At 37.8% G+C, this 15,606-nt stretch overlaps 1 protein-coding gene across 4 annotated transcripts in view; it reads left to right on the top strand.

Moving 5' to 3' along the window:
- Positions 1–15,606, top strand: part of CLSTN2 (calsyntenin 2) — a 334,315-nt gene that overhangs the window by 306,167 nt on the left and 12,542 nt on the right. For all 4 annotated transcript variants that reach the window (XM_065844300.2, XM_071812444.1, XM_071812442.1 and 1 more), the window contains exons 9-10: positions 3,655–3,817; positions 13,182–13,348. In XM_065844300.2, coding sequence (XP_065700372.1) covers positions 3,655–3,817; positions 13,182–13,348 — 330 coding nt within the window. The remainder of the gene's footprint in view (positions 1–3,654; positions 3,818–13,181; positions 13,349–15,606) is intronic.

Raw genomic sequence — 15,606 nt, forward strand, 5'->3', positions numbered from 1 at the left:
GTAAGAGAAGTACTGGAAAAACAGTATCTGAAACACAGATGAGAGGTCTGTGTATCAGAGGGATATAAGAATGAGAGGGTTACCTAGAGGATAAATTCCTTTGGTGCTGCTTGCAAATACTTGGAAAATTCTTTCAGAAAATAAAATTTAGCTTAACTTGAAGTGTTGACCACTTGCTGATACTAGCCAAATCACAAGAAAAGATGAAAAAGAGCCCTCCAGTCAGGTTGAAAGCATTTTAGCTTTTTCAGATGAAATTATTAAAGTTTGTACCATCACTTTTATTTTAATTTATTATTTTCTCTTTTATGTCTGAAGTATGTTTACAACGAAATATTGTGACTGATGAAAATCGATTTGTTTTGGTTTGGTTTTGATTTGTTTTTCCACTGAGAATTTAGGATTTTGAGTGGTTTATTTCTAAAAGGGAATTTTAAAAAATCTATTTTGCAAAGCAGTTCTGTTCTTGCGAGCCTCCCAGCTCACATTAATAGTCAGCAATTAACAGGAGAATTGTGAAGCTGGCACTAGGTAAGCAAAGTAGAACAAAGGAAGCACCAATGTCTGTGCGGTAGGGGAGAGCAAGTTTCCAAAGAAGCCTTGGTTAGCCAGGATTTGTTCTGCCTGGGTGTAGCTTTTCCGAAAGTGTGAAGCTGGTTTGGAAGAGCACTTAAGGAGCTTTCAGGAAACTAGTCAGGGGGCTGCGAATACACATGGCTCTTCAGTCCTGAGCTGAGGCACTGAGACACTTCTCCAAGTACAAGTTCTTTTAGTATATCTGACCAAAGAGGTGAATGATCAATTTTGCATGAATATGCCTTAGCTTACCTAAGCAAGGCTGAAAGAAAGCTGTAAGCTGTAAAGTGCGTTTTCTCATGTGTGCATGCCTAGCCCTTATGTACAAAGCTGTAAAAATAAATATTTTGCAGACCAGTAATGTCTGTTCCTAAGCACCATGTGCTTCTCCGACCAAAATACTTTGGTTTCAATCTGTTCGTAAGCATTCCAGTACAAACCAGAAAAATGTCTGACATTCTTCATCAGAAGATGCTTAGAGCTTGGGAAGATGACTTGGGAAACTTCATAGTATTTATATTGAGTCTGTTTTCATCTGTTTCGTAAAAGCATATTCCAATGAAATGGCTTGTAATCATCACTAAGACTTCAAGCTGGTGAATTCAGTGTGATTTGATTAATACATTTTAGAGGCAGACTGACATGATAGAGTGATTAGACCAACTTAGCCATCCAGGACTCTTTGAAAGCCAAGCTTATTCATCTGTAATTTTATGTCATTAGGATAGTTTTATGAATTAGGTGGTTTTAAATAAAGTTCCTATTTGAGATGATTAATATTCCTTTATTTGCCAAACTAGTATATTTTATAATTTTATTTTCATGGCTTCACTTCAGCCATATGACATTCTGTTGCCACTGTGGAATGCATGCAGGGAAGCAATTGGCTTCCTCTTTAAGGAGGTAAAGAAGGTGTCTGAAATGACGGCATAGCAAGCTACAATCCACAATTCTTTAATTCATTATCTTGTTACCTGTGAAATGGCAAGGCATGAAATAGTATCTGCTGTGAGTGACTGGGATATATTCCGAAGTTTTGAAATAATGTTATTGCTTCCTTGTAGAATATTTTTTTTACACTGGAATCCAGTACAGATACTCAAAGATCTTTTGCTGGAATATACATGTGTCTGTGTACCTAAGCTGTATTTGAAATCATATGACAATTAAGCACTTGACTTATTTGAGTGCTTTTTAAATCTAAGGAAACACCAAGCTGAGATTTGAAGAGCCTGAATTTCCTTTAAAATAAAACTTGATGTCTTTATGTATCAGAAGAAATAGAGGTTCTTAAGTACTTTGTCTAGTGTGGACATCTGCAATTGGACACCTGCGTTTTTTGGAAGCACTGGAGCCCAGTTGCTGGAGTCTTGAATTCTGGAATTAACATAATCTCACGTTTCCAGAAAGCATTTTCTTTGAAAAATATAACTTCACTCTTGGTCAGTCAACAGAGAAGTCAGACTAGCTACACGTTATCATGGTCCTTGTGTGTATGACATCCCAAAATGTTTGGGTTTGCTATATTAAAGTGCTTGTGCTTTGGTTAAATACAAGAAAGATTGCTCACTCATTTAATAGCACTTGGGGCATCCCAAGTGATGCAGGTTAGGGTTGCAAAACAGAAACACACTGGGATAGTTCTCGAAAAAAGTGTCAAGTACTAAGGCCTGTAGTTTTTGTCATGCAAGGTCTCCCAAATATGGACACATCATTCATTTTGTTATATATAAAATGTCTGACACATGCAGCTGTGATGCATCAAATTCTAATGACCAGGTCAGGAAACTTGGCAAGCTGTTTTTCCTTGAAAGGGAGGACTGCAAAATACTGTTTGTGATGGCTGTTTGTTCAATGAAGTTTTCAGTCTTCCAATTTATTTACTTTCAACTTTGGTTTCACTTCATTTAACCTTCAGAAAACATTTGTGCTGTCTACTGCTTACAAAAGGAAAGCTCTAGCAGCCCCTTGCTGCATTTATCTCTTGCTGTGGAGCTATGATGTCTGCAGTAATAAATGTATCCGTTTGAAATAGAAGTGATTAAGTCCTTGTTGAAATGTCTTCTGGAACAAAACATTAGCTTTTGTTTTCAAAGGGCAGATATTGCAGCAGATAGCACTTAACCTGGCCAAGGACAAAGTGTTACGTTTGAACATCACTTTTCTGCTTGCCTCTATGAAACAGCAAGGATATCTGTATTCAAGCACTTCTGTTTCTTAATACATCAAAACAAGTATCTCTACAGAATTGAAAGTAGCATGATTGTAACAATTGCCTTATTTTTAAAAGCAGCCTACCCATCCACCAATTTGCTGTGATTTATTCTTTTGAACTTTTCAATGTGAAAGATTCAATGAAAGAAGAAAGAGTGGGGCAGGCATTGGTATTTACACACTGGGCTTCTGTCCTCAGAGGCACTGATTCAGCTGGCTGTGCCTTTCTGAACTAAAACTGAATTTGTCCATCCCGCAGTAATCCCTGCTTGTCCAGCTCAGAAATTCATGAGAATTGACACTCATATTGTCATCTTGAAAGTACAGTGTCACTGTGGCTGCTGCTTTTCAAAGTTGATGTGTATGTAATAAGTTAATAATGACAATTGAATCAACTCATCAATAATAACTCATCAATCTAGTGACTAAGTGCTATGTATTTTCTTAATTTGGAACTAACAGGGATCCCCAGTAACTATGCTGATACATCCCAAGTATGCGTCAGTTTTGCATTCTCAAAAGTCAGTATAGACATTAAGGAACTAATACTATATATTAACAACTGTGAAAATGTGGACCAAATACCAAATTGTATGATTTTTCTATTTTATCCATGTCTTGTTTTCAAAAAGTGTGTTTTAAGATGGCTGTATTTATCAAATATGTTCTGCATGTGTACCATTAATATTTATCAGCATTGTTTTACACTTTAATCAATTTTAGAGATGTATACGTTGCAATAACGTAATTTTCTTCTATGACTGGAATTTGGAAACAATACCATTTAAAAATATGTGGTGTATAAAAGTAGACACCTTCCAATAAGTGCTAATTAATATTTTTCTCTTGCATTCTGCCTTTCAGATTTGTGATAAAGAATGGCATTACTACGTTGTCAATGTTGAGTTTCCTGTTGTTACTCTATACATGGATGGAACAACATATGAACCTTACCTTGTGACCAATGACTGGCCTATCCACCCCTCCCACATAGCCATGCAGCTGACAGTTGGGGCTTGTTGGCAAGGTAATATGACAGCTAATAGTAGAAAGTAGAAGTATCAATTCAGACCAAGAATAATCTTATATGTGTCATTGATTGTATAGTAAATAAATTACTTAAAGTTTGATGATATAAAATCAAAAGTAAATCTAGAGTTAACAGTGAATCAAGTCCAAGGATAAAATGGAAGGGACATTAACAGGCTTTGCATTTCCATCATCTAAAAAAGTGTGGAATACAGTTTGTGTATTCAATGTGAATGAATGTCTTCTTTATTTTTCTTCTTCACTTCTTTCAATTGTTTCCGTTGTTCTACAACGCAAACTATCTAAACATTACTCTGAAGAGCTCCAGCTATCATCTTTCAGTCTCTGCCACAAATTTCTTCCACAACTCATGGCCTGATCCTGCACTCCTCAAATTGGATGTATATCACCAGTAATTCCACTAATTCAATCAGTTCACCCTGTCATAGACCAGATGTACGAGTAAGATAAAAACAAGAGTTACAGCCCCAGAGCCATACTTGTATGGGTCTTTCCTTAAATATTAGGATTTTTTCTGTTTTGTACCCTTTACAATCCTGCTCTTCTCATTCTTTTGTCTGGTACTTATGCCACTGTTTCTTTTTCTGATACGTGCCTTACAACTGAAGCAGTCCTCTTTTTTAGCTCATCTGCTCCCGCAAAGTTTTCTCCAGTAACATTCCATGTTGACTTTCTATTTATTGTGTCTTGTTTTCACCTAAGACAAAATATGAAGTGAAGAAAACTGTATAATTAAGAAAAAATGCTTTCACACAGATTGTGTTTCTTCCCCAGTCTTTGATGTTGGCTTTTTCTGTTATTACCTTGTTTGCCAGTTTGATCTCTGCTCATTTACAATGTGTTATCTGCAAAATTTGCACATCTTATGCATGGCAGAGCTGCTCAGTGTAAATAATATTTGAAGCAAATCCAGCTGTTGGATTGTGAACACTAAAGATCCAGTCTTTACTTTGATGATAACATGCAGAATAACACCATACTATTCCTAAAAACAAGATTTGATAAATTTTGAATATTGATCACCAAGATAAGAATGATAGCTAATGAGCATGACACTAATCCCGTATATTTGTACAAGTATACACTGATTCTCCTCTGACTGGTATTTGCATGTGTGGGCTTCTGTCTCTGCAGGATGAACTTCAGGTGTATTGGAATTTTTCATTGATGTTAAATACATAACAGAATACATTTCATTTTATTTTAAGGTGTTGGTGCTCCAAGGGCAAGTTGTTTCTTATTTAGCTAAAAATGCATGGTGAAATACCTATCAGGCTCTTCAGAAACCAGAACTGTGGTTTAGCCATTAGCTTCCTGGGACAAATAGGTGACAGATACCAATTTGATTTACATGAATTTTCTTTTAATTTTATTTTTGTTTGTTTGTTTTTTTGTGTAGTTCTGGTGCAGTATTTTAAAATCATAGTTCCAGAGCTAACAAATGCAGATGTAATTCCTGAATGGAATAAATTCAGTTCTTTCCAGACATGAGCAAGTGACACAGGGACTGTGAATAATCATGGAGTATAGCCTTCTGAAAAAAATCAACATTTCTCGGTAGCTGTGCTAGAGAAATTTTATTTTAATCCCTTACTTCATGTTTATTTCTAGGTTCTTCTGCGTAGGTCTCTATAAATATTTCTGTGCATTATTTGTATTGCTTCTGCCCCTTAACTTCTTTCATTCATACCTGGTGGTTTTATCCCTCTCTTTTTTCCTATAACTTTCAGTATTGGTGGGAATCCACTGCATTCAGCCCCTTCCTGGATCTCAGGTTAATCATCATGCAGGTGCCAAGTTTTGAGAGCCATGCAGCAGTTCCATAGAACATGCACTGTGTGAGCAAAAGCTTTGCCAGTTTTGGCACACTGCTGCATCTGTGGGTTTCATCTACCTCCAAGGCACCCAAATACAATAAGAATTATCTCATTTCCTTTCCATTTTTCTCTCATCTCAAATTGTTAAGAGAAAGAATTATGGTAAAAAATCTTATATAGGCTCATAATAAATTTAGGTCACAGACTATATTTAGTATTGAAGCTGTTAAACAAATAGAAAGTTGCAATTGTTTTCAGGCATTTTTAGCTTTTCTTGAATAATTTGATGGCTTAATGAATAACCATTCAGGATAAGATTCCTCTTCCTATTTGATGAAACAACTGATTTAAAGTACTGAAATTTTACCTATTGCTGTTATCAATATTTACTGTTGCTGTTTTGTGTGAAAATTAGAGTTCATCAAAAGCAGAAACAAATTTTCCATCTCATTAAAATGTTAAGATTTAGCTAAGATAGTGTGCTAAGGATTCTGCTAAACTGTCATGTGTCAGGCAAAAAGAAGAATTTTCAATGCCATATGAAACAAGATTTCAAGATATCAGTTTTGGCAAAGTGTATCTTTTTATAAGATTGTTTTGATCACCTCAAACTATTTTAAATTAATCGCATGGAAGGTCATTTTGTTAATAAGATTCAGGACTCTATTTCAGTCTCTCTTTGGTTTGCTCAGCCTATTTCCTCCCATTTTCATCAAAGCACTGGCAGAACAGGAACACAAGCTCTAACCTCTTCCTTCAGAAAGGACAAGACTTTTTTTTCTGTCTTTACTAAACCATTTTATAGTTCTGAGTACAGAGTATCCATTTATCAAAGTCAAATTATTTGAAAAACAATCTCAACTCAGACAACTAAATGAACCAGGAGAAATAACTTTCCTTTTTCTTACCGTACCAATTCTGATTTGCTCACAGCAAAAAGTAAGTCATCATGACTGCAGGGCAGCTGAAGAACTGCTGGGGAGCAGGAAGATTGTATTTAGAGGGCAAAACAAAAAATCAAAATCAAAAATAATTGTGATTTACTCTGTTAGCACTGATAGGAAAATCTGCTACTCCAGACAATTTTCATTTCTGAGCTGAAAACTGGGAAGTTTTCTGCTATTTCTCTAGTAATCCAAGAATTCTTCAGGTTATGAGAAAAGTGACTCTTTCAGCCCAGGTCTTGTCATCACTTACACTGGTACTCATCTGGAAGTTAGACAGCAAGTACCATGCTTGCACCTCCTTCTTGTCTTTCTCAGAGCTATGTCATGCAGGAGTCTTGAGCACAGAAAAATAATTATTTGATATAAGATCAAGATTTCCTATTAATATTTCAATTCCAGAGTAACTATTTCATGAATTTATAGCCTTGTCTATAGCATCTATTATGAAAAGTTAGGTTAGTTTTTATTTCTACCTTCCCCTGTTCAAGTGAAATATAAGAGCAGTTGAAGTTTGGTGCTGTTCTCTTGAATCAAACATTAAAGCAAACCAAATGTGTAGTTTTTCAGGCTTACGTGATAAATGTAAACTTTACTTTATGGTGTGCTCTCTATCCCATTTGCATCAAACCATTTGCCTTTTTTTCACTTTGTTGTTGTGTTTTGACATGAGCATTCCAGTTGTAATGGGCAAGTCTCTCCTCCATTCTTACCCTTGGCTTGGCAGTGTAAAAAGCATGCCTGACTTGTTTGTTCCTGATTTTATGCAATATTTCTTCAAATAATGTGAGTTGAATCCTAGGACTCTCCTAAAAGGAGAAAATTTAGCCTTTTTCTGAAGAGCAGAGTCTTTTCTAGGGGGCAAGAAGGTATTGGAGGCAGACATTAAGGTCCCAGGGTGTGCATGGCAACCTGGAGACAAGTGGAGAATGAAGATGGCTGAAAGAGCAGAGCGCCGGGCTTTAGAGTTGAGAGAAGAGAAGAGGAAGACGAGAAGAGAACAGAACAGAACTTCCCTGGGGCCTGTCAGGCACTGGGTAAAGTTTACTGAACCCAGGAAACTACTCAGTTATCTAAAATCAAGCCTAGAGGATAGTTTTCAGCTTTAATGACACCTTGGGCATGAGGAAAGTTCTATAAAAATTTCTTTTTTGCATTTCCCCTGCCATAATCAATATGAATTTTTCTCTACTTAATATTAGGAATTCTGGATTTTGCTCTAGTATAGTCTTCCTTTTTTACTTTAAAAACCTTGGTTCTTTCTTCAGGGAGCTCACTGAACAGAAAATCTAGGCAGAGCTACCTCATTGATTTAGGGTCCTACCACAATGGTTAGCATAGAGTTGGATTTTTCTTTTGTGTTGTTTATGTTTAATACTGCTGTACTTTAGAGAGGGGTAGTTTATTTAGGGGTGGGAATTAAAGCATTATCTTTAGGCTAAACTGTTTGTGTTTATTCAGTTACATGTGACCCAAAAGCAATAGCAGCTGGAGACATAAAGTTCTTAACCTGTTGCAGCCTATCTCTAGCAGAGTGCCAGTCTTTATGATGGCAAATCCTAACTGACTTCTTAGCTGTGATTTCAGTGGCACTAGGCCTGGAAAAAGGTAATAACGCTGCCTACAGAGCTAAGCAAACTGGTCTCTTAATGAAGTAACTGAGGGCAAAAATGAACAGTTTGGAGTCCTAATACAGCTATTCCTGAAATTAGACCTTTATGTACCCTCGTAAAGTTTGACAGCATTCTCTGCACATACTTAGAATTAAGGATATAACTTAATTTCAACTTCTTTAAATGGCCTTTTCTGTTCACACCAGTGGTCTTGCAGATGATTGTCGAGGGTGTGATTTTGATGTAGGTGGTGTTATTTAAGTCCAAAGTGCTGTTCTGTCTATAACAGTAAAAGAGATTTTGAGGCAAAATTACTTTCTCAAGGACAAAATTGGCATCCTTGTATGTGTGCTTCCCAGAACAAAAGAGACAGCAACGAGTGGGAAGTGTGACCATGGCACTGTCTCTGAACCCCTACCTCCCTGAATGGATGTTAGAAGTAGACATGGTCCATCGGGATGGTAGTGACCTCCCCGAGGCTCAGCTTCAGCTCTCAATTCTTCTGTCCTCTTCTCTAGCAAGAAAAAAACTTCAGCTTTGCCCTTCCAGATAAGGATCCTGGAGAGCTTTCCAAACAATAAAGAGGTAACAAGGTAGTAAAGAGGTAGCAAGGAAGTAGAATTACTCTTATTCTGTGAGGATAAAGTGCAGCATCAAGAGGGCAGGTGACTTTTCCTCAGATCACTTAAAAAAATCTGCATCAGAGCAAGAATAGAATCAGACTTCCTGATCAACCACAAAATTGTTTTTATTCTCCCTTCTAGCTTTTGTAATCCCATTTCATTCTCCTAAGCAGTACAAACAAATTAAGGTTGGCTCATCCTGGAGCTGCACTTTCTGGGAGTTTACCTAGTAAGGGCTCCTCTGAGTTCATGATTTTAGATTCAGTTTATCTGGGGACATAGCAAATGAACCCTTTCACAGAGTGAGAAATTTCTTCCCTTTAACCAAGGTTTATAGGTTCCTCCTGTGATCCCTTTATGGGATATATTCTGTAGCAAAGGCACCTGGAAGAAGGGAGTAAATTAGATGATTTGGTAGTCTAATCATCTGTTGTACCACAGCCTGCAAAGAGACTTCCTCCAGGTTTCTGTGAAAATACAAGGTCTTGAGTTCATACTCTTCCCCTCCTAAAATGGCTTGTTACTTTATGTATTATTCCCGAAGTCCTGGCAGGAAAGTAGTGACACAAGTTAATGACTTGTCACAAGGTTATGTTGTAGCTTACCATGACTGTAAGTTGTTATTTCTGATAACACCACCCACTCTAGAGTGCTGGAGCTTTACAGCGTAATTAAGCTGAGCACATTGCACAGGGGAAAGTCTTTAGGAGAAGCCTGTCAACAGGGAAACTTTGGTATCATGAGGATAGCAGAAGGCTACTGTAATTCCTGTTTTCTAAGTTATTTATGTTTTCAGTTCTATTTTTCTTTTATATTCTCCTGTCATTGTCCTCTTCGCTTAGCCTAGGCTGGATATCACTTTTTTTATGGACTCCTTCTGTGGAGTAACCTTATTAACCTTTTATGTAAATATTCTGCTGACATATCAGTTGCAGGCAGAGAACTGAATTACTGTTGAAGGCAAGGAAAGTGCTAAGAGTTAAAAGCGGGAGAGGGGTCAGATCCCTGAGAGCCAAATACACTGTGGACAGTGTAGCAGCAACCAGTATCACTCAACAGAATCACAGAATGGTTGGGGTTGGAAGGGACCTCTGGAGATCATCCAGTCCAACCCACCTGCTAAAGCAGGTTCACCCAGAGCAGATCGCACAGGAATGTGTCCAGGTGGGTCTTGAATGTCTTCAAAGGAGACTCCACAACCTCTCTGAGCAGTGCGGATGCTTCTGTCAGTACAGCAGTGTTTTCTCAATATTGCCCTTCTCATCAAAAACAAGATGGAGCAGATTTCAGTGCACTTCACAGATCTTTGCTGGAGTTTAGCTGTAGCAGAAATACAGGCATATGTGGAAGGTTAGTTTAGGAAGAAGTTTTCTTGAGAGCTGAATTTGCATTCCAATCTGTCACTAATTCAGCATAGATACTGTCCCTTATTTAATTGAATTTCTGCACTGGGAACTATGCACCAGCATAGAAGTGTTATTTGGAGAATAGGAGTATAGTTATTTGGGCAGCATTAACATCACTTAGACTGTGATCTCCTCTAACATATGTAAGATTGCAACATTTTATTGTGATTGTCATCATTTCCCACAGTTCCCCTGGGAATAACAAAAATTGATTGACTTAATTGGGAGAGAATATAGAGAGTTTTTCTTGAGAAAAAATTATCCTAAACAGTCTAAGTTATACCAGACTTTTGATCCATGAATCAAAGAGATAGATTACCTTATGCATACTTAAGACCAGGTAGCCCTTAGTGTTCTCTGCACTTGTTTTATTCCAGATAATACTCTAAAGCCTAAAGCTGTCTGTCTGAGGTCCTCAGGGTATGATATCTACCAGCAGCAGGGACAAACTTAAATAGTGCCATGTTTGATGAGTAATTTTCTGAGTAATTTTTGTCTAAATGATATAAAAAACCCACTAAAACTTTTTTATGCTGAGAAGCTCTGGGAGTATAAAAACTCGAGTCTCTAATTGGGACTACTCCTGCAATCTGTGTTAGGTTTCATCCTGTTTAACAGCCAGTGTGCTTGTCAGGGAGTTAAACCCAGCTCCCTAAACTGCCATAATAAAGAGATGGGATAAATTTGAGGGTTTGGACCTGAGGACTTCAGAGCCAGAATGTCTTGCAGCTGCCTCCAGATTCACTTTAATCTTTATGTTGGGACCCTGAATAATCAATCATTCCTTAATTATCTGGGTCAGTATAAGCAGAGTCTATAATCTCTTAAAAGAATTGCATCTCAGTTGGAAATCCTCTTGATTCATCATTTCCACTGAAAACTTCATTGTGCTTAGACTGTTGTGATAATTACTTGCTCATTATTAGTATAGGGCAAAAGGCCTAAGGGAAGATCTGTGAGGCCAGTAAAGTCATTTCTTTTGACAAAAAGGCATGATTTTTCTTTGGAGATTGGTAAGTGAATGCAAACATCGGTTTATCTCTCTGAAGTGAAAACAATACAAATGTAAAATTCAATAGTAATCAAATTCTGCCACTCTTTATATCAACCCAATGAGAAATTAAAAACAAAACAAAACAACAACAAAAAACCCAAGTTCCAGGCAGAAGAGATCAGAACCAGCATAGAAGAAGAAGAAGAATCTCAGTCCAGAAAATAGTTATTATCTCAGCATGTGAAAAAAAGTGATGCATACTCCTTTGACAATGACTTTTCAGTGAACAGCATTACAGTGAATAATTTTGAAAGTCAACAGCTCCTCTGGATGCCTCCCACAGTCTGTTGACACCATCTTCCCATTATGAGGATTGAATTAATGCCAAAAAGGCCAACATCCATCCTCCTGTATCTGCCACGCTTTGGGAGGGGATGTGTGTGCTAGATCACATGGAAAGAGTAATACACAATTTTATCATCAAGCTCTGAATAACACTGTGGCCTCTGTCGCCTCACAATTGTAATTGTGACTGCAACATTTACATTAAAGGAAGGAAAAAAAAAACACAGGTAGCTCTTAAAATTTGTCATGCAAGGGTCTGTAATGAGAGTAAGTGATGCTGCTTCAGTCTTTTTTGTGTTGCAGCCATCAGCCTAACTCCCTGACTGACAGCAGGGAAGGTTCTGCTCTCCTTTGTTGATTGCATCATTCAGCTAAGTCTAACCTACTTAACTATTCCCCAATAATTGGCATCCACAGCATATTAATCTGTTGTAATCAATAGAACTGAGCAAAACAGAGTGTGTAACACAGTTGAGGAGTACTTTTTCCTGTTCTCTGAGGTCTTGATGCTATAATGCCATTGTGGATGTGAGCTGTATCTCACTTGTAAGAAAGAGCAAAAAGACCCTGACAGCAAAAAAAATCCCATGAAAGTTGCTGATGCAATCTAGGTTCACTGGATGGCCTGACGTCTGGGTAGAAACTGACAGGTGCTGTGCTACAGAACACTTTTGTTTTCACTGCACCATGAGATTTAGAAGTAGAAAAATTTTTAGGACACTTGGATTACCTGAAGATCAGTATCACTGGAGCTCCACTTCATTCTCTGCATTGCTGCTCCAGAGGTTTGTGTAATCTATTCAGACCTTCTTCGTTATCTCGAAAACACTGTTGCTTTGGCTCGGTTTGGTGTCAGAACTCCAAGTGTCTTAAAGCAGTAAGAGCGATTGGGTGTAGCATATGCCTTTCCCTCAGCTGTTGCTTACCATGTGGCAGTTCTAGTGCTGAGTCAAGTTTGGACAGGAGAACTGCACATTCCTCCTGCCCAGTGAGGTCTGAGGCTCTGAGCTGCCTGTCAGCTGCGCGTGGAGCTGCACAGGCATGAAATGTGTCTTGCTCAGGGTCAGACGATCTCTGTTTGGAAAGGTCAGTATTTAGAAGAATTTGGATAATATTCTGTAAAAGTGTTACTATCAACATTAGTTACAATTACACACTGTGCTTTAACATATACAGAATAACCATTTTCATGTTGGGTTAAATGTATTTATACTCATCTAATATTGGGAGCTAAGAATTTTACAGTGACTAGGACTTGGAGATTGGGTATCCTGGGCTGAATTGTCACACACTGAGAATGACGTGCTTCTTTGGACACAGATTTGGGAAGCCATGTTTCGTCTCAGAGTATGTTATCACAGCTTTATAAACACCTGAATACAACGCTGGAGCAACACTGACAATCTTACAGACAGGCTGCTACTAAGTACCACCCAACAACCCACAAAGCAATTCCACTTCTCACGATCAATGTGATCTCAAAAATACTTGGCTAAAACAGATATCAATTCCTTAAATGTGTTACAACATAATATAAATTATTAGATTTGTGATTTGTGTATTGGTATCAATAATCATATTGTATTCTCTTTCTTGCAGGAGGCGAAGTCACCAAGCCCAGATTTGCTCAGTATTTCCATGGCAGCCTGGCCAGTCTTACTATCCGACCAGGCAAAATTGAGAGTCAGAAAGTGATTTCCTGTTTGCAGGCCTGCAAGGAAGGTCTGGATATTAATTCTCTTGAGAGTCTTGGCCAAGGAATAAAGGTGAGGAATGAACTGACATCATCTTTGATAAAAATTTAGAGCTGATTTATGAAGTGGAGAGCCCAAGGTAGAGTACACACGGTACAAATGTACTCCCAGAAGCAATGTAATTTCCCATAAAGTCATGCAAAGAAAAAGCAGAACAGTAGAAGAGATGTGACACTGCAAAGAAAAATGTTTCCATTACTGCAAAGCCAGATGCTCAGAAAGTAAGGTGCTGCTGATATTTCAGAGTCCGTAAGAACTACCAGGTCATGTTCTCAAGCTTATTTTGGTAATTTTACAGAAATAGACGTGATTCCAAAGAATTATTGAATTTTGATCTCAAGTAGCTTTAAAGCAATGGAAAACATAAGTAGAATATCTTTCATCTAGAAGCAACTCTGAAAGAAGTCTTTATGTAGTAATATTGAAACATTCAAAGTGTGTTCCAAGAGGAAAATGTTATGGGACATGAAAAGAGGACCAAAAAAAAGAAACCTTAAAGTAGAGGAATTATAATTTGACATTTGCATATAAATCATTATCCATCTTCATTATGCATATGACTATCTTTACTGATATTGTAACACTTTGGAGATTGGAGAATAACAGAGGGAAATCCTGTTTCAAGTGACATAGTGGCCAGATTGCTTTGCATTCATTAAGACAAATTCCATTGTTTTGGATACATAGGTAGGATCTTGACCATAAATTCTATAATGCGTATATGAGGTGCATTGTCAGTTTACCTTTACTGATACCATTATTGGGTGACAGGTGTTCTCCTGCATGGTGTGTTAACACACTGTTAAGCTATTTCCTGGAACACAAATCACAATACCATCTTCCAAAGGAGTTGGCTTCAAAATCAAACTAGGAAGGTACTTTGGCTGCAGACTGTGCATCCTGCGAAACTGCACAGGTGTGTTTTCAGTGTGGAAGAGGTTGGTGTTGTAACACTTGATCTAGAACAGGAGTGTCAAGCTCATTTTCACCAGGAGCCACATCAGCCTCGCCGTTGCCTTCAAAGGGCCAAATGTAATCTTAGGACTGTATAAATGTAAGAGTAGTTACATTTATGAGATGAAAAATGAACTTGGCACTCCTGATCTCTAGAGCATGCACTCAAAAGCCATGTACTATATTTTATTAGCTAAATATTTTCATTGTACAAGATAGGAGACTGACCTGAAATACACTCCAATGTCTGCCTAGGTAATGTTACAGTGATGTAGTACAAATGATATGTTTGTGAAAACAAGGGTTAAAATGAAATTGGAAGTGCAATGGTAAGGAGGGATTTTGCTAGCTCTAGCTTTTACATATGAGCAGAACACCTTGAAGAATTTTTTTTCTTCATCCTACCATTAAGAATTTCACATTGTTGCTTCTCCCAGCATAGTCACACACCTAGGAGTAAAAACTATTTTTAAAAGACAATGCATCCAAAGAGCAAGCAGAATTTTCTGGAATGCAAGTGTGTATGCCTACCAGTAAGTTCTTGGTTGGGATTTTACATGAATTAAAGCAGTTGGTCCATGGTGCTTAAAAGCCTACTAATTTCTCCCATATTGTAACTTTCTGAAACTTGGCAACATTTGAGTAGTTGTTTTTCATGGGCTTGGAAAAATCTCTGTTATAGCACCCACTGCTGATCCAGCATGGGTGACTGGCTTCCTTACTGTATTAGCAGTGCAGTGGGGAAAATAAAGATGAGGGATTGTTTTCTGCCATTTCGTTCTTTCACCAAACTTTGAAACGTTTTCAGATGAGGCATAGTGTATTCTTATAGTGTTTTCATTTTCACCTCCTTAGCAAGCTCCACAATCAGCGCAACAGCAGGAGGCAAAAATGAAAGGAGCAGTCGAGATAAATTGTGGTAGGTTTTCTTATTGGGACTGACAACAAGAAACTCAGATGAAAGTGGAACAGTTGGCACCTGACCTTGAACAGTAGATTAATAAAGAGAAATGGTTTCTGGTGTCAAAAATAGACATACCTGACCTCAGACAAGCATATGTGACAGCTGCACAGATGATAGGTTCTGTGTGGCTATTTACCTGGTGCTTAGCAGATGCCATGTTGGCAAGCTGATGTTGGAAGGTGTTTCTGCTGGCCACTTTGGACTCATGAAGCTTCACGCTTTAGCCACCTAAGAACAAGCAATGCAGCTGTAATACAATTTCTGACACAGTAATGTCTGACTTTTTTTTGTCTGCAACCTAATTTTCAGATATCTGTAACAGCCCTCAGAAACACTGTCTAAACTGTTGCTA

Source organism: Patagioenas fasciata, chromosome 9 (genome assembly GCF_037038585.1).
Source record: "Patagioenas fasciata isolate bPatFas1 chromosome 9, bPatFas1.hap1, whole genome shotgun sequence".
In the NCBI taxonomy this organism is placed as follows: domain Eukaryota; kingdom Metazoa; phylum Chordata; class Aves; order Columbiformes; family Columbidae; genus Patagioenas; species Patagioenas fasciata.